The sequence below is a fragment of the Bacillus rossius genome, chromosome 2 (assembly GCF_032445375.1).
Source record: "Bacillus rossius redtenbacheri isolate Brsri chromosome 2, Brsri_v3, whole genome shotgun sequence".
NCBI classification, from domain to species: Eukaryota; Metazoa; Arthropoda; class Insecta; order Phasmatodea; family Bacillidae; genus Bacillus; species Bacillus rossius.
Window position 1 is genome coordinate 74,012,351 of NC_086331.1, and position 23,191 is coordinate 74,035,541.

At 42.8% G+C, this 23,191-nt stretch overlaps 1 protein-coding gene across 1 annotated transcript in view; it reads left to right on the forward strand.

Moving 5' to 3' along the window:
- The window catches only part of LOC134529374 (fibulin-1-like), a 539,830-nt gene extending 522,207 nt beyond the window's left edge, over window positions 1-17,623 (forward strand). The window contains exons 21-22 of the mRNA XM_063363371.1: window positions 10,398-10,527; window positions 15,039-17,623. Coding sequence (XP_063219441.1) covers window positions 10,398-10,527; window positions 15,039-15,447 — 539 coding nt within the window. The 3' untranslated portion in view covers window positions 15,448-17,623. The remainder of the gene's footprint in view (window positions 1-10,397; window positions 10,528-15,038) is intronic.
- Window positions 17,624-23,191: the final 5,568 nt, after the last annotated feature.

Consider the following 23,191-nt stretch of genomic DNA (forward strand, 5'->3'; position numbering starts at 1 on the left):
ATTATGTCATTACACACGTGATTCACAAGACGTACGTTGCTGTTAACAACTTTAGGAACTGACTCAATATACATACAGACTATACGAGCGGTCCAAACACGTGTAGGGGCAAGGAATTATGTACTACAAAATAAACCAACACCTAATATAACGTTAATTGTGCACTCCTCGAAAAAAACATATTAAATATCTATTACTCATAGAGAGCGTAGTCCCGCGGACAGAAATGCAAGCCCAAGAGAGAAGCGAGGGATCGGTTACATGGTTTGTTACAGCTACAATTTTCAGTGGGTCTCGTCATGATGACATTCACTGCCAAGGCTAGGTAAGCGTAATACAGAGAAGTGCTCAAACAAAATATGCTAGATCACGGGGGGTATGCCTTAACCAAATGGCTCCGGTCGGGGGTACAGCTGGGAGGAAAAGAAAGAGGGCAAAACGATGCGTAAAATTACGTCATACGGAGCTGAAAGCTCTTATAAAAAAAAATACAAGGGCGGCATCGGGCACTTAACGTGCTTACTTCTAAACCAAAAGCAATCAAAGCGTGGTCTGGATGCCGTTGAAATAAGTTAAGAGTCCACTGCCGACAATGCAAGTCGCGCAGCAACTAAAATCAAAACCACATGCAGGAGGGAGTAAGCAAATGCTTCCAGCAGAAAGAAGAAACAAAAGAAAATATTACACAGAAAATAAATTAAGTGAAGGTCAAAGTCAAAAGGGATGGCTACATGAAAATCATGGCTGGCAAGCATATTTAATATTTACGTTACTCGCACGGCCATCGTGTGCACACACTAACTCCGTCTCCTGAAGAATTTTACCTAGACGAGCTGCCCCTCGACCGGGCCAGAGACGACCTGCTTCCACCAAGAGAGACCCACGAAATAGACAATTAAAAGTTATACGCGCTCATTTATACTATTCGCTAGATGGCGTTGCAGTCGCTACAATTGAGGAGAGGCTAGGGGGAAAGAAAGGGAAGGGGAAATTGGCACCTTGAGGCGGAGAGGGGTTAAGAGGGGAGAAGGAAAGGAAGGCTGCGGCACGGAGATGACGTCACAGAAGCGCGGCGGGCGCTTCAACCCCCACCCCTTACGAAGTCTTCTGCCCTGTGAGCCCGAGCTTAAAATCGTGTTGAAGTTCAGTGTTTGTGACATGAGCCAACTTCTTGTATCTTGCGAACGCCTTGATTCAGACGATGTAGAAATGACTTGAAACTAGCCGGATCGTGCCGCTGGAGGGGGCAGCAACGTGTTCGTTTCAGCGGTGCGACGGGTGGCAGCTCCAACAGGGGACCGCGATCTCCTTGGTGCTGCACAAGTAGAATACAGGCGACTCGCGTCCGACGTGTCGCTGACAGGTCCCCCTCCATTTTTTCTGAAGTGAAAGAGAGAAACGATAAGCGCCGTATCAGGTGACCTATTCTGGCGGTACAAGGTTGCAAGGGGTTCAGGCAGCGCTCGGCGCTTTTCCTCGTCTCAGCCACTCAGCGCTAAGTGGCGGACATCGGAACTCTGCAGCATCCTTCCCGCAGACGTCTTCTGGCGGGCCGAGAATACCTCTAGAGCTGAACCGCGGCGGCGGTGGCGTCCGAACAGCGGAGAGTCTGTCACCAGATCTCCACGCCGTCCAACAGTCTCCTCACCCCGCAGCAGTCAAGGGCTGGCGGCGTAGGGGGCGGAGGGGCAGCGGCAAAGCAGAGACGTAGCAGACTTCTCGTAGAGTTGTCCGCGCACAGCCCAAGGGAGGGGTAGAAAGGAGGCGCGCGCGCTTGAAGGAAACTGTAATCATCAACTGAACTGCGACTGAACACTGTATCCTGTTACTAACAATTCTACAATCTAATTAGAAAACATACCTAAAGTAGTAATACACACACCAAAAAAAAAAAAAAAAAAAACTTAAGTATCTTAAGGTTTCCACTAGCCGCCAAAACGTTGCATTAAATCACTGAATGAAACGCTTTAGCTGTGTTACGTGTGCCTTACGCCACTTACGTTTATTGCTCATTAGCTGTAACTGAACAGTGTTAGCTGCTAAAAACTTAGTAATCAAAAACGGCCCGTCATAGGGCGGCAAAAGTTTGACGTTTAGGCTAGCCGCTAATGAGGGCAAAACGTAAGAGCGGCAGAGCACAACGTCGCCAACAGCGAATGAATGGGCTGCCCTTTTTGCATCATAATTTCGTGCCACGTTTTCCCTAGCCTTAGCTAAATTCTTAGTAACGTCTTCCAAGACACGATCTAACTCTACACTTGACAAACTAGAGTCGACAGGTGGCAACCCCCACTGGTTGAGCAAGGGTAAGGTAAGTTCCCTCCCCAGGAAAGGCACGGAGGGGGGATGCCCTGTAGAACTGTGATGAGCTGCGTTCAAACCAATATTTACAAGTTCAAGATCGGCGTCCCAGAGAGTCTGGTCGGCGCGGTAGAACGAAGTGAAAATTCCCTTGAGAACCTTGTTGGTTCTCTCACTCATATTTCCCTGTGGAAAATACGGTGAACTGTACACCGGCTTTACAGAAAATTCAAACAAGAAATTTTTGTATAAGTTCGACTGAAAGTATTTAGCGTTGTCTGATACTACAATACACGGCGGGCCTAAGATTTTAAACACCTGTTCCTTAAGAACTTTTACTATGGACGACGCCTTAATGTTTTTAAGGGGGGTTAAAACAACAAATTTAGTAAAAATATCTAGAATTACTAATAAGCATACGTTGCCTTTTTTTGATCGCGTCAGCGGTCCGAAAATATCAATATGCAGAACCTGCCAAGGGGCGACGGGAGCGTCGGCACAGTAAAGCCCTACTTTAGCATTGTGTGGGGGCTTTGATAGCTGACAGTCAATACAGGCGCGTACAAAATCGCGCACGTCTTGACGCATTTCTGGCCAGAAAAAATGTTGGGCAATTTTACGATACGTTTTATCTATTCCCATGTGCCCACCCACAAGTGAGGCATGGAAATATGTGATAATCATACCCTTAAGTTTTTCAGGGACGACAACTTTCTGAGCTCGTCCTGACGGGCCAGCATACACTAACAACCCATCCTTCTCGGCAAAGGGTAAGGCCATTCCACATTGCAAATCGTTCCGGATTCGAATACATGCAGGATCATCCTGCTGGCAGGCTTTCAGGTTTATGAAGGATTCGGGGAAGATTTTGCACACCGAAATAAACTCAACCGCATCCGGGGGGGAAGGGTTATCAATTTCAAAATCATCCGGGTTGAACATTCTAGATAAACTGTCGGCCACAACGTTCTCCGCACCTCTTAGGTGATGGATTACAAATCGGAATTTTGACAACCGCAGTATCCAACGCCCAAGCTTCCCGAGCTGCGAGGGATGATTGCACAGCCAACTTAAGGCCTGGTTGTCTGTATATAGGTCGAACTCTCTACAATCCAAGTAACACTCGAATTTTTCGAGTCCGAAAAGGCACGCAAGGGCCTCCTTCTCATAGGTGCCCAAGCGGCGCTCTGACTCTGAGAGGGTTCGACTTGCGAAAGCAATTGGTCTCAATTTTCCGTTCTCCATGTGTCCGAGGACGGCTCCAAGGGCTACTGAGGAAGCATCAACCTGCAGGGCAAAACGTTTATTGAAGTCGGGGAGAATTAACACGGGGGCGGAACACAAACATTTTCTTAGAGATTGAAAGGCCGTTTCCTGTTCCTCACCCCAAACAAAAGCAGCGTTTTTCTTTCGCAACCGATTCAACGGCGCGCAAATCGTGGCAAAATCTGGGATAAAACGCGCATAATACCCCAGCATGCCGAGAAATTTTTGAATTCCCTTCAAAGTCTTTGGACGCGGAAAAGTAGCCACGGGGGCGACCTTATCCGGATCCATGTGAAGTTTCCCTTCTGAAATTACATAGCCTAAAAATTTTACTGAGTCTTGTGCCAAGGAAATTTTATGTGGATTAACAGTAAGATGCGCGTTTCTCAGACGTGCCAAGACTTGCTTAAGGTGATCAAGATGTTCTGAAAGTGAATTACTATATACAATTATGTCGTCGATATAGTTAAAAACAAATTTGTATTTAAGGTCGCTTAGCACATGGTCCAGAACACGGCTCATGGCTTCGCTCCCGAAACTTACACCCATCGGAATTCTGTTGAATTCGTAGTGGCCAAAAGGGGTTGAAAAGGCAGTGTATTTTCTACAGGCGGGATCAAGCAAGCATTGATGGTAACTGTCGTTGAGGTCGATGATGGAAAATATTTTGGCTTTACCCAAGTGTTGTAAGGCGCTCTCTACCGTCGGTATTGGCCAAACTGGATGAATTACCTTCTTGTTGAGAGGTTTAAAGTTATGCACAAGGCGCCACTCAGAGCCCCCCTTCTTAGCAACCAAAAAAGTAGGGGTGCAAAACTCGGATGTCGAAGGGGTAACGACGCCGGCAGCGAGTAATCTGTCGATAATGGCGCGCATGGCCTGCAGCTTAGGGGGAGAAACCTTCAAATATTTGGCAAAAACGGGCACTTCGTCGGTAACATGAAAACGAAAAGGCAAGATGTCACATCTGCCGATCTTACGTGTTATCACGTCAGGAAACTCCCGCACGAGAGCGGCGATGGCTTGATCGCGCATCGCGTTATCGGAATCATTGCAACTCATAACTATGGGTTCGCGGACCTCATGATGTAAACGAATTTTTACAGCAGGAGCGAAATCAAATTGCAATTCATGGTTGGCGGGACTGAGTCGACAGCGTGATTTGCCCAAAAAATCTAAGCCAAGGATTAGATTCGGCAAAATCCCGGGGACAACGACAAACGGCCAACTCCAGGAAAATCCATGGATTTTAAAATGAATTATAATAGATTTACATGTGCGTATGCCTTGCCCGTTAGCGACAACGATATTCCTTACGGAATCATCCGATACAACTCGTTGTGAAAGTTGAGGGTACAACTGCACTAATGTGATGAAACATTTTTCACTAATAACAGACCGGGTAGCACCGGTATCGACTAAGGCTGGAAATAAATGTTTCTGAATTTTAATTGGGAGGAAATGTAAATGAGTGGGTTCAGAGGATTTTTTGAGTAGCCGACGGATACGACCTCTTTTCCGTCCCGTCCAGATTAGTTTTCCGCACGAGGCTGTCTCTCAGTTCCCGTGCAGTCGCTCCTATAATGTCCCACTGCCTTACACCGAAAACATCTACGTTGATTTATTTCCACCCGCGGAACAGTACACTCATACGTGACGTGTCCAAAGGCGCTACAATTGGCACACCTGCCGGCTCCGCGGCGGGTGTCCAAGGTCACTAGCTGCCGTGACTGGGTCAAGGTCGCGGACCGCGAGCCCACGGGCGCGGTTACCTCAGGCGGTAAACTCATGGCCGCGCGAGCTGCGGCCCGCGCCTCGGGCCCAGGCGTGAAATGGGCAGAACGCTCGCCGCGAGGCAGGCTGTCAAACACACGAGGCGTGGAGGTGTCTGCCACGTCACGGAGTTTCGGGCTACGGGGAGTGAGAACGGGGGGGGCGGACTGCGACGTAAAAATACGTCCGTCAAAACGAGAGTCATTTTTCACCGAGCTGGGGCGCTTTGCCGGGAACTCAGCTTGATACTTAGCAAGAAAAACAAGGCGACTTTCCACTTCGCCCGCCCAAGTCCGTAGGCTTGCGAGCGAGGTGGGAGGAGCGAGCATCGAGCAGTTCTGCCACACCACGGGGGCCAAATTACCCAAAATAAGTTGGACAAACTCCTCTTCCGGGGTACCCAGCTCTAAGGCTCCCGCGTACGCGGTAACCGACGTGACATATTCCATAATGGTTTCATCTGGGTTTTGGAAGCGCCACACTAGCTCCCTCTTACAGGCATCTAGAACCCTAGGCGGACACACTGAACATACCAGTGATTTTTTAAACTTATCAAAGCTCGTACCCTGAGCAATGGCCTCATTTAACAGAGGTACATGGATGTCCGTAACTTTACTTAAGAGTGCTTTCAGAAAAGCCTCAAGTGGAACTAAATTTAATTTATGCAGGCTCTCAGCCTTAATCACAAAATCTAAGATCTGCCTGGGATCACTTCCACCCAGGAACGGGATGGTTTTAAGGGCGGCAAAAAAAAGTTTTACGTTAAATGAGGACGAGGAAGGACTCACATCAGCTGGGGGCTGCCTGGTCGTGACTTCAGATGCGGCTCCTGCGGATTTACGCAGGTAGTCAACCAAACGCGCCCTCATCTCGGCGACGGTATCGGTGTCCGCCAAGGGCAGACCATTTTCCTCGAGATGCAGCGCCAAATCGGTCTTGTGCAACTGGTAAACCCAGCTCACGGAGACGGCCATGGTGCACCGAAACAAACAATACAAACGGATTTATCACTATAATCTGCCTAAAAAGCAGAGTAGCGCAGTAATGCAGCGTGGGGGTATCCCGTTAAGCATACCACCAGGGTGCATCCATGCGCCACCAAACACTCCTACTGATTATCCTACTCATGCAAGCGAAGTGTATGGGGGCACAAGAAAATCGTGTGTGGGGTCTTTGCTAGAAAAGACAGTTAAGCAGAAAGTGATAAATCATAAATACAAATAAAGAACATGAATCGCACTCAACAACGTTATAATTTCGCCAACTTAACACATATACATACACTGTCAACGGATTCGATGCCAGCTAGAGGCATGTGCGTAGCAAATACAAATTAGCATACATTTAATGAAGTTTATTCCCTTCACAATGATTTTCACTCCTTATGTCTTTACTGAGTCCTTACTTATGGAAAAAACTAGGGTGAACCTTGTGCCCAATGTACTCTGATTCAACAAACAAACTACTACTGCGTATCTCTTACAGTCGTACGAAACAACAAGCAACAAGCAACAAGTTAATATTCTTTCTCTCTCTCCGTTACAAGTTGAATTTCCTAGGCATGCCCTGGATCATGCAGTATAAAACAGTCGCCTCTGACAATGGGGATAGACATTTTCTCAATTTCTGTGCGAAATTATGACTCAGTTACCACACACTATAAGAGAGGAGAGAAACCAATATTCAAGTATACGTGCGTACGCATTACGTTACGGCCCGGAGGCGAGCGAAGACCAACATCATAGTGAACATTATGTCATTACACACGTGATTCACAAGACGTACGTTGCTGTTAACAACTTTAGGAACTGACTCAATATACATACAGACTATACGAGCGGTCCAAACACGTGTAGGGGCAAGGAATTATGTACTACAAAATAAACCAACACCTAATATAACGTTAATTGTGCACTCCTCGAAAAAAACATATTAAATATCTATTACTCATAGAGAGCGTAGTCCCGCGGACAGAAATGCAAGCCCAAGAGAGAAGCGAGGGATCGGTTACATGGTTTGTTACAGCTACAATTTTCAGTGGGTCTCGTCATGATGACATTCACTGCCAAGGCTAGGTAAGCGTAATACAGAGAAGTGCTCAAACAAAATATGCTAGATCACGGGGGGTATGCCTTAACCAAATGGCTCCGGTCGGGGGTACAGCTGGGAGGAAAAGAAAGAGGGCAAAACGATGCGTAAAATTACGTCATACGGAGCTGAAAGCTCTTATAAAAAAAAAATACAAGGGCGGCATCGGGCACTTAACGTGCTTACTTCTAAACCAAAAGCAATCAAAGCGTGGTCTGGATGCCGTTGAAATAAGTTAAGAGTCCACTGCCGACAATGCAAGTCGCGCAGCAACTAAAATCAAAACCACATGCAGGAGGGAGTAAGCAAATGCTTCCAGCAGAAAGAAGAAACAAAAGAAAATATTACACAGAAAATAAATTAAGTGAAGGTCAAAGTCAAAAGGGATGGCTACATGAAAATCATGGCTGGCAAGCATATTTAATATTTACGTTACTCGCACGGCCATCGTGTGCACACACTAACTCCGTCTCCTGAAGAATTTTACCTAGACGAGCTGCCCCTCGACCGGGCCAGAGACGACCTGCTTCCACCAAGAGAGACCCACGAAATAGACAATTAAAAGTTATACGCGCTCATTTATACTATTCGCTAGATGGCGTTGCAGTCGCTACAATTGAGGAGAGGCTAGGGGGAAAGAAAGGGAAGGGGAAATTGGCACCTTGAGGCGGAGAGGGGTTAAGAGGGGAGAAGGAAAGGAAGGCTGCGGCACGGAGATGACGTCACAGAAGCGCGGCGGGCGCTTCAACAGTAACCCATTCTTCCGCTCAGAACTTCATTCACTGCTTTCATCATAGAATCATCTGACCAAGCTCCTCTGTTACTGGTCCGTTTATAACAGCGAACCATTTCTGGAAAATAAAAATAAATACATTCAATTCACTGGAAAATTCCGAGTTTATAAACAGAACTATGAACATTTAAAGAGATACATTTCTTATTAATCTACTTTTGAATTTTGGATGATTTACATGTAATAATTAAATTTAAAACACAATAATCAGTTACGATATGTAATTACATAAATTGTCGGAAGACTAAAAACATAAAAAAAATGCTTGCATGGATTTTAAAATTATAAATTTAGAAACCAATGAACAATTAAAATTTCAAATATACCTAAACATTATAAAAGAACAACAGTTTGTAATAAAAACCCTCATTTTCATATTAATAAAGTTTCATTTACAAGAGTGATCCATTTAGTGTCACGCGCAATGTTCACAAACAAAATTTATCTTCAGGATTAATTTTTTATTTATGTAGGTCAATACTGGGGTACCTCCCCATCTTACCCCGGGCATTCGTCCCCGTCTTGCCCCAAACCACGCCTTATAGGTTATACCGACTTAGATTAGTACCAACGAACGATAAAATTATAGTAAATACTGCATTTAAATCCATAAAAGGAGCACTATTGATGGTATGATAAATTTTATTTAGATATATTAAAGCAACTTACCGTTGGATGATAGTAAAATGCTGAAAATTACATCAACGTCGGCGAATAATGCAAACTTGTATGTGTGTCATGAACAACTGAAGAGAAAATGGCTCCAACGCTGGTATTGCTCTCTACGATTACTTTGATTTAGTTCCAACTGTCACCGCTAGATTGCAACAGCTGGCAGGTTTGTAAGTGCCACTACCCCGTCTTACCCCATATCCCCATCTTGCCCCGCCTTCCCCTATACATTCTTAGTTTTAGTTCAAATTGGATTTCATATTGAGCTGTGTCGCAATTTTACAGAAAAAACTTCCGTTAGTTAAAAATAATTTTGTTCAAACGTTTTCATGTTATCATGTGGCCGATGAGTTGATACACGTCACTGAAATGTAGTTGTTATGATGGAGGGAAAATGAGCCAGGCACTTACAAAACGTTCATTAGGAACTGTTTTCGGAAGCGAGTAAAACTATTTATATATTTATAATTTGATAAATATTTTTTTTTAAATTGTTAAACTTTATTTTTATTTAAGATGTTATTGAAGTAGCTAGGATATTCCATTACTTAATTACTGTTCGCGGACAGTAAACTGCGTATTTAGTGCTTAACAGCTTCTAAAACAGACCTTTCATTAACCAAAAGGTACAGTTACATTCAAAACTAGTGTAATACTTGTTTTATATAATCAGTGCTGTCTTACAAAAGTGCTTCAATTCTAATTTTGTTGTGTTCTAGCAACGTTTCGTTTTATAAAATAATTTATTTCTGGATGTATTGTGAATAAATATGGCAATTAGAAATTTAAGCTAATTAGCATGGGTATAATGAGTAAAATTTTGTGTCGAAATCTATCATTGATATATAGCTTCGGTACATATGTTGCTATTTTGTACCTGTTTAGTGCTAGTCATTAGGCCTTTTCGGAAGTAGTACTTGAAACACGGTAATTTTACTGAAATTCAAATATTGAAATTATACACTAAAACAACAGTTTTATGGCAAGCACAAAAAATTCTGTCAATAGAGAATCCTACAAATAATTTTTGTAGGGACGCCAAAATGATTATCAAGTAATGAATATACCATGAATTATTCACAAAAAAAAATTGCTGACCATTTCTTGGACAAAATAATTTTCTTGAAATATAATGGATTTAGCTTAACGTCATATTAATTCGAGATTATCAGAGATGATGAAAGTTGATGAGAATGGAGCGTTGATGGAATGAATGCATGAGCGAGGGGAAACAGGAGCTACCCGAGAATACCCATAGAGCACGGATACTTCTGCCATGTTCCCCACTTGCGAAAAATCCCAGGTTCAACCCCGCTGGCTATCGAACCCCTTATCTCCTTGGTGAGTAATATTAAATGCGTTTAATTTTCAATTTTCCATCTTAAAAGTGTATGAAATAAGTTGAGTTGTGAAGGAGTGCAGGTATGGGGAAGGGTTTGTGTTGCATGAGCTGCACTAGCGCACTGGCGTGTGACGGTAGTGACGTAGTGGTTTCCCCGTGCAGACATTGACGAGTGCGCCACCGGGACTGTGTGCAACCAGCCGCACGAGGTCTGCGCCAACACCAGGGGAAGCTACCGCTGCAACACCATCACCTGCCCCTCGGAGTACGTCAAGGACACCGAGCACAAGAAGTGAGTAGTCTCCGCACTGACAACACCATCTGCCCACTTGCAGTAACCTTACAGAAATGTACAATATATTCCGCGTGAACCGCGTCCATGATGTGTGCGTGATGGGCCCTTGAGGAGGAAGGAGGTGATCTGATCTCAGTGACTATTTCTTTTCAGAACAAGCTTTATATATTGTCACATATTAAGTTGAAGTCAAAATTTACCTCACAATTTCCGTAACTCAACACTTGCAGCTTTGTGGAAATTGTGCTTGACCACAGTAGGTATATAAAGTATGTTGGGGGCACTGGAGGGTGGAGTGGGATCCGGGGATCCGCGGCGGCCATCTTGGATTACGTCACTCTCTTCGCCGATGTCACACTTCCCTTTGCTCGCGGAACTCTCGGAACTCCGGAACTGTCGCGGGACTCGCTCGGAATACGCTCGGAACTCCCGTGTAGGCCGGCGTCACTGCTTAAGTACTTGAGGAACCCCTTCTCGAACCAACGAGAGTGGCGATGACGAGTCACGTCATCCTGCTCCATCCCGACGCCCAAACTGTCCAGAAGGGCGGCGTCCATTCTTCTACTTCGTGGGACGGCCCGCAGAATTTTCAAGACCGTTCAGCGATAGATAACAGTGCCGTGGCAGGACGATGCACGGGGTGCGGAGGGGATAGGGGAGTAGCGATGACCCTTGTAATCTGGCCAGGCACGCGTGGCGTGCCTTACGTAAGTTTACGGTATGTGACACGGTGCGTGACTCTAGTGGCAAGTGCACGGCCGCCAGCCAGCTCCGAACATGGTGCGTGTTGCGGTCCTTTCTGCATTCATAAAACTGCCCCCTCCTTAAACCAGTTCGTCCTAAACAGATAATGCGTCCCTTACAGCATATTCCCTCAACTGGTAAAAATGTACCACTTAGATCAATCCCCTCTTTCCTCTCTGGAACACAGCAATTAGCCACTTCAAGACTTAATATAGGCCTTCCCACACTGCTTTAAGCTTAGGGCACCTTGCCTTCCTTTGTTGTGTGTTGTACAGCCACACCAAATCTTCCTCCTGAGATCCGGTTGAGTTAGCCTTCAGGTCGTACCTCGTCTTCATTCTATTCGCCGTTAATCGAAGATTTTTGCGGGTTTCTTCATGTATAAGCGCCATTCACTCCTTTAGATGATTTACATAATCAGTGGTGCTGGTCGGCTCTCTGCGAGGATGATAGAACTTGACATGAAAGGGCAGCCTCAACTCCTCTCCAAACACAATACACACAGGGGTCTGGATGGATGGTACACCTATATGCCATTAGGAACAACTGAATGTGTTTATCCCAATCCGTTGATACTCAGCCACAACCTTGGCAAAATGTTCCTCGAAAATTCTGTTGAACCTCTCTCCCATGTCATCAGACTGAGGATGTAGGGCTGTAGTCCTGTTTTTATTTATTCCCAGCAACCGACACACCTCCTGAAATAGTGTAGACTCGATATTGCGGCTTTGGTCTGAGTGGAGCTCCATTGGTATCCGAAGAAATCCATTGCTATCAGAATATACTGGTTACCTTCTTTAGTCTGGGGAAATGGTCCAGCGATTTCGATTGATATAATACTCTCAAAAGGGGCCCCTACATTGTAGGCCCTCATTTCTCACGACTCCGGTGTTTTGGACCATTTTTAGCCGAGAATGCTTCGCATTGTCTACACCAAGCCTCCGCATCTTGGCAACACCTCAACCAATAGTATTGTTGGATCTTGGCTAGAGTTTTTTTCACCCCTAGATGACTACCAGAGGTACCATTATTGATTTCTCTTAACATCTCTGCCACTAGACTCTTTAGAAGGAGTAGTTGCATTTTAACTACTTTTCCATTTTGACTCTCCCATGCCACCATTAGCAGCTCATTAATCATCCTCAAGGAATCCCACTGTGTCCAGTAAGCTTTCACAGCCCTTCAGTCTTTGCAGATCTCATTCTATATTGGACATCAAGTACCATTCTCAAGCCTGCTTATAATGGGTGCCAGGTCAGGATCTTGTTGCTGTGCTACTTTTAAGCTGGCATTTTCTCATTTATCTTCTCCATTAGTTATTGTTGTTCGCTGAACACCTTAGTTTCCCTCTTTTTTCTCCACCCTATTGCAATGGTCGCAGTCTACCTTGTAAGGTCTTCGGGAGAAGGCATCGGCATTGCTGTGAATGCGGCCTTTCCTGTGTTCTATCCAACAATAATATTGCTGTATCTGTTCAACCCACCTAGCAAGTTGTCCCTCTGGATTCTTGAACTGTAGTAGCCACGTAAGTGTGGCATGGTCAGTGTGTGAACGGAATTTTCTCCCATACAAATATTTGTGGGAATGTTGTAGAGACTTCACTATAGCAAGAGTTCTCGTTGTGTGGCACAATATTTGCGCTCAGGCTTAGACAAAACTTTGCTCTATTATGCTATAACTCATTCACTTCCATCTTGAACCTGGGAAAGTACAGCACCTTTTGCATCTGTGTCGAGGGTATACTCTCCATGTTGATGGGGGTAGGCAAGTATGGGGCTAGTACACAGGGATTACTTGAGGTCTTGAAAGGCAGTCTCACATACTGAAGTCCATATTAATTGACTCTTGTCCTCGGTCACCTGGCGAAATGGTTTTGTGGTTGTCGATAACACAGGCACAAACCCCCTATAGTAGGTATAGAGTCCCAAGAAACTCCTTAAATCGTGCTTATTCTTAAGTTGAGGCCACTCCTTAACAGAATAGATCTTTTCAGGATCTGTTCGCACTCCATCCTGTGATACAATATTCCCCAGGAATGTTACCTCATGCTGGAACAAGAAGCACTTCTTAGGACTTAAGTTAGGCATGACAAAGCCTGTCAAATACATCCTGGAAATTTCGCAAATGTTCCTTCACTGTATTCCCTACTACAATAATGTCGTCCAGGTATACAATACATGTTTTCCAAGTCAAGCCATGCAGGACACGTTCCATCAATCTCTGAAAAGTTGCAGGAGCATTACATAACCCAAATGGTAACACAGTGAACTGGAACAGCCCACTACCTATTGTGAAAGCATTCTTCTACTTATCCTCGGGGTGCAGCTGTACTTGCTAGTAACCATGCTTCAGGTACAGTGTAGAGAACCATCTGGTGCCAGAGAGTGTATCAAGTTTTTCATCGATCCGGGGAGGGGGTAGATGTCATTTTTTGCGATGTTATTCAGCTTCCCGTAGTCCACACAGAACCTCAGTTGGCCATCCATCCTGGTTGCTTACAAGAAAAGCTGTGACTAATTATATTTATACTTCAGTTAGATTATTTTGGCATCGCCTTAGTAAGTGTTCTAGATTTGGGTTCAGCCAGGGTAGTTGTTTTGTATAGGGTTCTTGTTTGTAGTGAGGATGATCAATTTTGCATGTAATTATTGCATAAATTGCCTTTTTATACTGAACAAGTACCGAAAGAATGACAAGATTCGATCTAATCAATAACATTTTTACTATATTTAGAATTTTTTCCGAATTTTTTGTTTGATAATTGCAATCATCGTAATTTTGGTCAAGTTTGCCGAAGCGATGGCAGATGTTACGATGTGGTGACTGATACTACTGAACTCAAGCGGGTATAAATTAAACTAATATGATAACAGTGCACTCTAGCCTACAAGATGTGCAATAGGTTTCACTAGTACTCCTAGTATCAAGCATTAATAACAAACATGGCAGTTGGGCACTCTATTAGACAACTTGTATGTACAATATGTGACACTAGTGCTCCTAGAAGCAAGTATTTTAAACAAAACTAGCTGCTTGACCTCCAAACAGTGCAGCTATTAATTATTCATATTTAAAAATTTTACATGTACAAATATGTGATATTTTTATAAACCTTTTTAAGTTCTTATTTTTGTAAGTGTCTTGGTGGCCATATGGTCAAAGGCATATGTTTATTTATACCAAGGATCTTACCTGCTATACTTCGAATCATCTTGCTTCCAATGTTTATTGTTTATACAATTTATTTTAATATGTCTTTAATGGTCATTACAACACTGGTAGGTATTGTAACACCGACCTTGTGTGCATGGGACAGAGAAAGTTTGGCTCACTCTAGGAACCTGCAGCTGAAACAAGCTTTCTCTTTCTCTGGCAAGCAATATGGTCGATTTGGAAGGGGAAAGCAAGCTATGTTAACCTAGTTTCCTGATACCAACCCACAACTTTATGCCCTCATACCTACTATACTTTCCTACTGGCGCGTGATGCCGAGCCTTAAATCAGAAGGCACAAATTTGACTAATTCTTACATGTGGTTTAAACTTAGGTTGCCATGGCAAATGAACTTGGCTGGACTCAGTCGGATTTATTCTGAGCTGGCGAATGCAAGTCTTTGTCATAATAATTATCAATATTAAGCTTGAAACCTGTTTGACATACAAACTTACCACAAACCAGTATGTCAGTCGTGACTGCACATGCGGCATTGACATAGATGTAGCTCTAAGGGTGGGCCACAAGTCCAGCGGTAATGTCTGTTCCAGCCGGTGCCTGCGTGCGAAGACGGTGTGCCATGTGGGCAACGCAGCTTGCCACCAGATGCCCAGCACGTACTCGTACAACTTCATTTCGTTCGTTTCGAATGTGGCAATTCCGACGAGCGGCCATATGGACCTGTTTACCATGCGGGGGCCGCACCTCTCCTCCACGTCGACACGCTTCAAGTTGGAACTGCTGAGTGCTCGCTCCGCGGCCGGCACGCAAGCTGCGACGCGTGATCACTTCTGGCTACGACAGACGTCCTCCAGCCAGGCGGTGGTGTCTCTGACACGGTCTGTGGCTGGCCCGCAGGACATAGAGCTGCAGCTCACCATGGACATGTACCAGCTGGGGCGGATCGTTGGCAAGGCGGTGGCCAAGCTCATTATCTATGTGTCCGAGTATGAGTACTAGTTCCGACCCACTTGATAGCAGCTAACTAACTAATCACCACATATCCAGCTTGCTGCAAGCTTGCCATGGACTAGTAACACCTGAAGTGATTAGTCGACAAGGCATTGACCAAGCTCATCATCTACGTGTGTGAGTACGAGTAAAAAGTCTCGTCCTCTCTGATAGCTGTGCAAGCTCACTGTTCTCCATGAATCCAAATGGTGTATGCTTTTTGCAAGCTTGCAATGGACATGTAACATCTGGGGCAGCTAGTTGGAAAGGCAGTGGCCATGCTCACAATCTATGTTTCCGAGTACAAGTACTAGTCCCAACCCCTCTTATAGCAGCCAGTTTAAAGATCTCATTGTGTCCGGCTTGCTGCAAGCTTCCTGTAAGCATACCATGGACATGTACCGACTGTCTAGTTGACAAGGCGGTGGCCAATCTCATCATCTAAATGTCCAGTACGAGTACTAGTTCCCTCCCTTGATAGCAGCAAGCTTAATGGATAACCTATGTACAGCTTTCTGCAAGCTTGCCATTGACATGTTCCAGTTTGGGCTGCATGTCAGCAAGGTGTTGGCCAAGCTCGTCTCCATGCTGCAAACTTGCTGCAAGCTGACCATGGTAATGTACTAGATGGGGCAGTTGGTCGGCAAGGCGGTGGCCACAATTATCATGTACATGTTTGAGTACGATTTTTAGTCTCAACCTCACTGACAGCAGCAAGCTTATTATCTTAATACAGCCCTGCAACCTTGCTGCGAACCTTGCTATGTACATGTACAAGGTGGGGCGGCTAGTCTTTAAGGAGCTTGCTGCAAGCTTGCTGGAAGCTTGCAATTGGCATGTACCAGCTGGGATAGCTATTCGGCAAGGCGGTGGCCAAGCTCATCATCGACATGTCCAATGAGTACTAATCTCAAGTCCCATGATAGCAGCAAGCTTGTGCCCTAGAGCTCACTAGATTACACATCCATCTTGTTGCAATTTACTTTGATGAATTAACTTTGCTAGCCTTCTCCACGCTTTCATAAGGCTGCGACTGCAAGACTGAGTTATAATAAATGTCAAAGTTAAACTTGAAATATTCTAGAATCAAGCAAGTCTAATTGAAGTCCCTCTGCAAGATTACCATTAGTAAAAGTGTTCCTTGGAGTTTGGATACAAACATAGACTAACTACCGGGAAAATTCGCTGTTTCAACTTATATTCACTGTTCGTCGTTTTCATCATAAATTGACCAAAACTATCGATTACAGATATTCCAGAGATATTAATTATCATAATGATCGTCCTCTATTTACGAGTACTAAGTGTACTTCTTTGAACAATAAATTAAGAAGAACCACCTTGGTATATTAAATTAATGGCAATTTTTTTTAATTTTAAAACTATAATTACTGCCGAAAAAAGGTCTTAAAATTCAAGATATACTGTTATCTAAGACTAGGGCAAACATTACGGTTATTTGATGTGCATTATTAGCTGAAAATTCCGTAAATATACCGAAGTCTTTATTAGTTTAGCATAAATACTTTGTGTTACCTCTGCATAGGGACTAGTAAAATATTTTATTATTTAATAGTGCCAGGTCAGATAACTTGTGTATAGGTAATAAAATCAGTATCTCTTGCTTAATGGATGTCACCACATTTCAATTTCTATTCGGATTATTTTCAGATTGTTTTGGAATGTACAATAACTAATGACCCAATGGTATTTGTGTCAGCTGCCTAGCCTGTCCCAGAGTTTACATGTGATTTTTACAGTGACGTGCTTCTGCAATTCACTCACGGTTAATTTGGAGAACTGTGAGCGAATCACATACCCAACAACAATAGAAGCACTTAATCATACTCAATATTCATTTAAGTCTTATAAAATCAGCAGCGGAGTGAATCCACTAGTATGTCCTGTCCCTAAAGATAAGTCAGGATACTGGTATTCCTGGATAAATTAAATATCTTTATAGAATTCCACAAGCTGTGTTCATACTTGCAACATTTCTTCATTCATTTGCTAGGATCGGTTATAGCAGCATCTGTTGGCAAAAAGGCCAACGAAAAATACAATTAAACCTATTAAGATTGTATTGTACGGAATGGTCTTTAAATGTGTGTAACGTTTGTACTATTATAGCTTTTATGTCTGCCAAATTGTACTTACAATATAAAGCACCCTTATTATCAGTGAACTTTAATTTCTTTATTTTTTTAGCATAAAAAATAAATGCATCAAATATATCAATTTAAGGAAGTAAAAACGCATGGTGGAACAAATTAGTTATTTGTCAATCAAAAAGAAGCAGTGTACTAATAATTTTACAGAAAACTTCATTATCCTCTAACATACTACTTACTGGGTAATCAAAATTATCTGTATAGCTGTAATTTTTATTTCTAAAAAAAGCTACTAAGGTACATTTTACGTAAAGATTCTCAAACAAAAAGAAAGTTATAAAGCTATTTGGAATGCCGTAAACAAAAAATGGGGTGAATTTGGAGACAAAACTCGAAATGAAACAGGAGGTGCGTTAAACTATTCACAAATATTTATTCACAATAATAAAGTCCAAGTCGTGAATAACAACTATAGGTATCAAAGTCACAATATCGCAACAGTCTTGCAGTATTATGGCAGTAAGCTGGTGGAACCTCGTTACTTCTCGACACTGCAACAAATTAAGGTTGTGTATAATGACTGCTGTTATCTATCTACATACAATTACAAGGCATTGACACAAAGATATTTAAAAATAATAATTTTAAAAAATTCACATACAAACATATTTTTGGGCAACCTCAAAATATAAGCTGCTGAATTCAATATTGCATTTTTTATCATTAACACATGACTGTAAATAACTGTTATAACAATACTGTAATAAAATTATAAACATATAAAATGTTACATAACACTTTGATTGTTATTATTAGCAACAAGAATAAATTAATTTTCGATATCTTGTAACGCCCCTCGTGCCCAAAAATAATATTATTTTAAATTAATTAAAAACACCTTGGAAACAGCTGGGCAAACTATTAAGAAAATTAAAATTAATTACCAGAGGGGACACGAGGCGGTGAACAAGACCAAATTTTCACTCCCTGCACACTAGTAACTTGGGAGTTCGTGGATCGTTATGTAGAAGAAGGTATATGATAAATAAATACGCTATATAAACAGCTTGGTCTATAGGTTTTCCTGGTTTATTTTTAAGAGGTTTTGTTTTAGCATTATTTCGACATGATAATAATAATCTTAGTAATTAACAAAGTTAAGGGGGCGCCCCTACATTATTTAAAACAATACACATTACACCTTAACAAACAAATGATTACATTAACAAAATTTCAAGTATAGCACCAAAATTTGATTCTCCCAACGATTACATATATATGAGTTTCCAGATTTTACATGTTTCTGAGGATTACGTTCTTAAAGAACTGCTCGCTGGTATCTTGTTAATGAATTTAGTTCCTTCTATGGAAGTGGAATATTTATATAGCTTATATCACCCGGGTCTTCCCAGGATGACGTCGGACCGAGAGGAAAACTCTTCTAAAGGGGGAAATCAGCTGGAGGTCCCGAAGATCATGCGGGGAGCAATTTCTCTCCCCGGAAACTTTGACCCTGTCTGAAACACAAGCTAAATTCAAAACGAATTAGACCTGCGTCCAGACAGTCATACACAGTCGGCGCGAAAGGCCAACAAACGGGAATTTGGGGGGAAAAAAACGGATTACTCACCAAACAGAGTGTAGAAACAGGGCTGGCGAGGTGTCTCGCGCCGACATCAGCATGGCGCGTACCGAGAATTCGCGGATGCGCTTAGGAAACCAGATTTAAAGAATTAAATATAAATAAAAAAAATTAACTACGCATGACTTTTTCTAAAAAACTACATCTGCCTGGCTACTGTACAAATGGGATCGCATCCCTTAAGCAACTGACTACATCATTTATGCAACCGAAAATCGCCGTTCCCGCGAAAAACCTCTTAGCACAGAGGACGCCGAGAAGACGTGGTCAGCAGCCGAGGTCAGAGTACTGAGTGCCCGCTATGGCGGACAAGGCTTCTAATTAAAACGGGCGCTAAAGCCCTAGGGACGAGGGGGAAGGTTCGGTTCTAATCCGAAAACATGCGGAGGTGCCCGAGGCGGGTGTGACAAGAACACGACATGCGCGCTCTCTACCGCCCATAACAGAAGGCAACAAACAATCGACTTCTACAGGCCGCGAGAAGAAAGCATAGTGCCATATGGCACCGCGGCGCTGCTCTCTAGCGGTGTAAATGGGAACTAACTGAGGCGGTGAGCTGACTTGCCACTAGGTGTCACGAGGGTGAGCTCTGCACGCTGGCGACCAGGCCCGCGGTTACTTTTTTCGCCGCTAGATGTCGGGGACGTCTCTATAAGACCAGGGAGAATGTCCTTGAATTAGGCCATCGTCTTGGCTAAGTTCCCGTCAGGTCACTGCTCCTAGCTTGATTTCTCAGAACTAACGGGGAGGGGCGGGGAGGGGAGGGTGGATCAGAAAACGCCACTCCGCTGGGAACACAGCTCCACTGGAGCCCCATTCGTGACGAGACTTGCTATTCTCAGCAGGCCTCTCAGAAGTAGCAGCTTGCAGCCCACAAGCTGCTCTATGCAATTTTGGTCATGAACAGAAATAAAATTACAAACTCGGGACGTGACTGCAGGCGAGAGAAATTAACCGGGCTGCCCACGTCCACATTAGACAGCAAAATATCAGATTGGCCCCCTGGGAAGGGGCTTCGGTCCACTGGCACAAAGTTTAAACACGTGGAGTACACCAGCCTAACAAAGAGTAATTCCCCCTTCATCAACCAGATAAATTAAAAAAAAAAAGTTCCCAAAAAATTTTAAAATTATAGAAAAATTAAAAAAAGGTGACGAAATGCCTAATTTCCGGCACAATCTGATCACTGCTGTCGTGCCAGACATAATGTATATAATGCTTAACATATTAAAACAATTATTGAAATAGTATGCAGTATAATAGTTATAACCTATGTAAAGGTAATGAAAAGATTTACTGTCAACTTCTTGATAGCAATAATCACCCAACAAACGGTGATATAATGTACGTTTCGTCATTCGCATGATATTTCGCAACACCAGCTGCGAGTAGCTACTCTATATCGGGGTCTCTCGGAGTCGTCCAGGCCGACTCCACTTGTTACAGACTTCGCATTGGCAACTAGCGAGTTGCGTAGTCCTCTGATGCTGACGAACAGGAATCTCGCTGAACTCCAGCTCGGTCTTCTAGTATTTCGCCAAGTACCTCACAGTCCAGCAAACACGTCTCCGTAACTAGAGAATCTCCAGATAAACGTATATGTAAGTCACAAACAATTCAAAGTCCTCTAATGCTCTCAACACGATAATGTAACAGTATTATATAAATGGGCGTCCGAGCACAGGAGTAGGAGTATTGTGCCTAGTGCCGGTTAGCCATCTTTGATTCTGACATCACGGTGGCCATCTTGAACTAACTTAACTTTGATTCTTCACCTTGATCTTCTAAATTGGCCAAAAATGACTCAACATTTGCCCAAATTTACCCAAAATTAGGAAAAATCAGCCAAAAATATCCAGTTGTTTTAATTTCCAGCAAAAAAATCTCAACAAAAAAAAGAATTACCTATTTCGAGAGAATAGTCCCGTTTTGAGGGAAATTCTTCCGTTTTATTACTCAAAAATTCTAAATTCTAAAAACCTCAAAAGACATTTGCCTTCGAAAGAACCAGAATCCTCCATGGATGCTTAACTTGCCCATTTATAAGCCTACAATAAGCCTCTGGTGGGTAGCTTTGACCTTGACCTTGACCTTGACAATAAACTTAAAATTCTTTAATTTTTTATCAAAAAATTCTGAAAAAATTAAAAAAATATAAAAATAATAGCTGACTTCAAAATTGTAGTCACTTAAACGATTTCGGTTCTCGGTTTGATTCCCGGCGAGTGTAAACATGTAATTTATTAATGAAAATTAAAAAAAAATTAACAATTAAAATCCAATGCTGCATTCAGTGAGGAACTAGACTTAAAATGATATCTGAATTCTTCCGACGCTAACACAACCTGGTGTATCAGCTATCAACAAAGAAATACGTTTTAGGTAATAATTTGTGTTTTACAAATTTTTCACCTGCATTTTTAAGATAATTTCTATTTTTTCACCTTCAAGTTAATTATTTGAAAGTACTAGATAAACATAAAAGCAGTTTCTGGCTAGGCAACCGAATATCGTTACGTTGTTACTCAAATATAGCACCAAAAAATATCCCTCGAAGGCCACAAGGATGCATAAAATTATGTGAGAGATTGTCCTTTCACAAAAAGCTACGTTGGAGATACTGTTAGGATCCTTTAAACTATTTGGAAGATCAATAACAATGGCTTACCGCCTTTCAAGTTTTCTGTAGACCAAAGGGTCCTCTAGGTCAAAATCACAGACCAAATCTAGTTGTATGTAGTATTGGGGAAGGAATAATAAGAAATAATCCCCGTGATTGATTGAATGTATTTCGTAAAATAGTGGAAAACCAAAGTTTTTATGGTGGGACCAGGATTCGAAACTATGTCATCCGAATTTTTTGAGAGTCCGTAATATCTTGCCTGTGTACCACTGTGCTCCGATGGTAGGCTTTGTTCGATGACCTTGAGTTTAGACATATTTATGATCATCTTACTGTCAATATGTATATTTCACGACGACACATATAGGGCGTTAGTAGTGTAGCATGGCCATTCCGGGCACAAATTTCAGGTTGATGTGCGAGGTGCCGAATGAAATGTAACGTCAAGGCGGCCATTTTTGGTGTCAAGATTCCTAAAAATTCCCAAAAATGACTTATAATCCTCAAAACTTCTATAAATTTTTCTATTTTGAGGGAAAATTTACTGTTTCACTCCTCAAAAATGCCAGAGGCAGAAATATTCCTAAAAGCGGCTAATGACCTTTACAATTAGGATGTCATGGCCACTATTTCGGATAACGACACAGTAGTATAGGAATGTATGTCCGGAAACTGGCTTCTGGCTGTGGTGCTTGGTGCCGAGCCACATCTCTGACGTCACGTCCATCTCTGACGTCACGGCGGCCATCTTGGACTCAAAAATTCCTCAAAATTCCTCAAAATTGACACAAAATGACTCAAAAATTCCCGCTTTAAGAAAATATTTCCCGTTTTCGAGGGAAAAATTCCCGATCCGAGGGATAATTTCCCGTTTTAGTCCTCAAAAATTCCAGCAGTTAGAAATGTCCATATGTAGGCTTAAGCATCCATGTCTACAGCCTCAGATAAGCCTCTGACGTCATCATGGATTATAACGTCACTGCTGCTATTTCCGTTACGCCCGCCATTTTTAAATTTATTATCCGATTTTAATGAAAAAATTTAAAATTTATAAAAAAAAATTCAATAAATAAAATTTTAATAAAAAATATTTAAAAAACATACATTAACGACACGGAGCTCGGAGTCCTCGGTTCGAACCCGGTGAGGGCAAAAAAAAATAAAAATGGCGACCGATCCTTCCTCCACGGAAGTCACCACCAATAACAAGGTCAACTAGTATGATGTCATGTCCGCCATCTTGTCTTCGTCTGCTGGAAGCCATCATCTTGTTATCGTCTGCTAGAGTGCGCTGACGCCATGTTAGTAGAATTCTCACCCGCTAGGGCGCAGTAATCATTTATTATTGATGTGTCACACGACATCTTGTCATTTGGC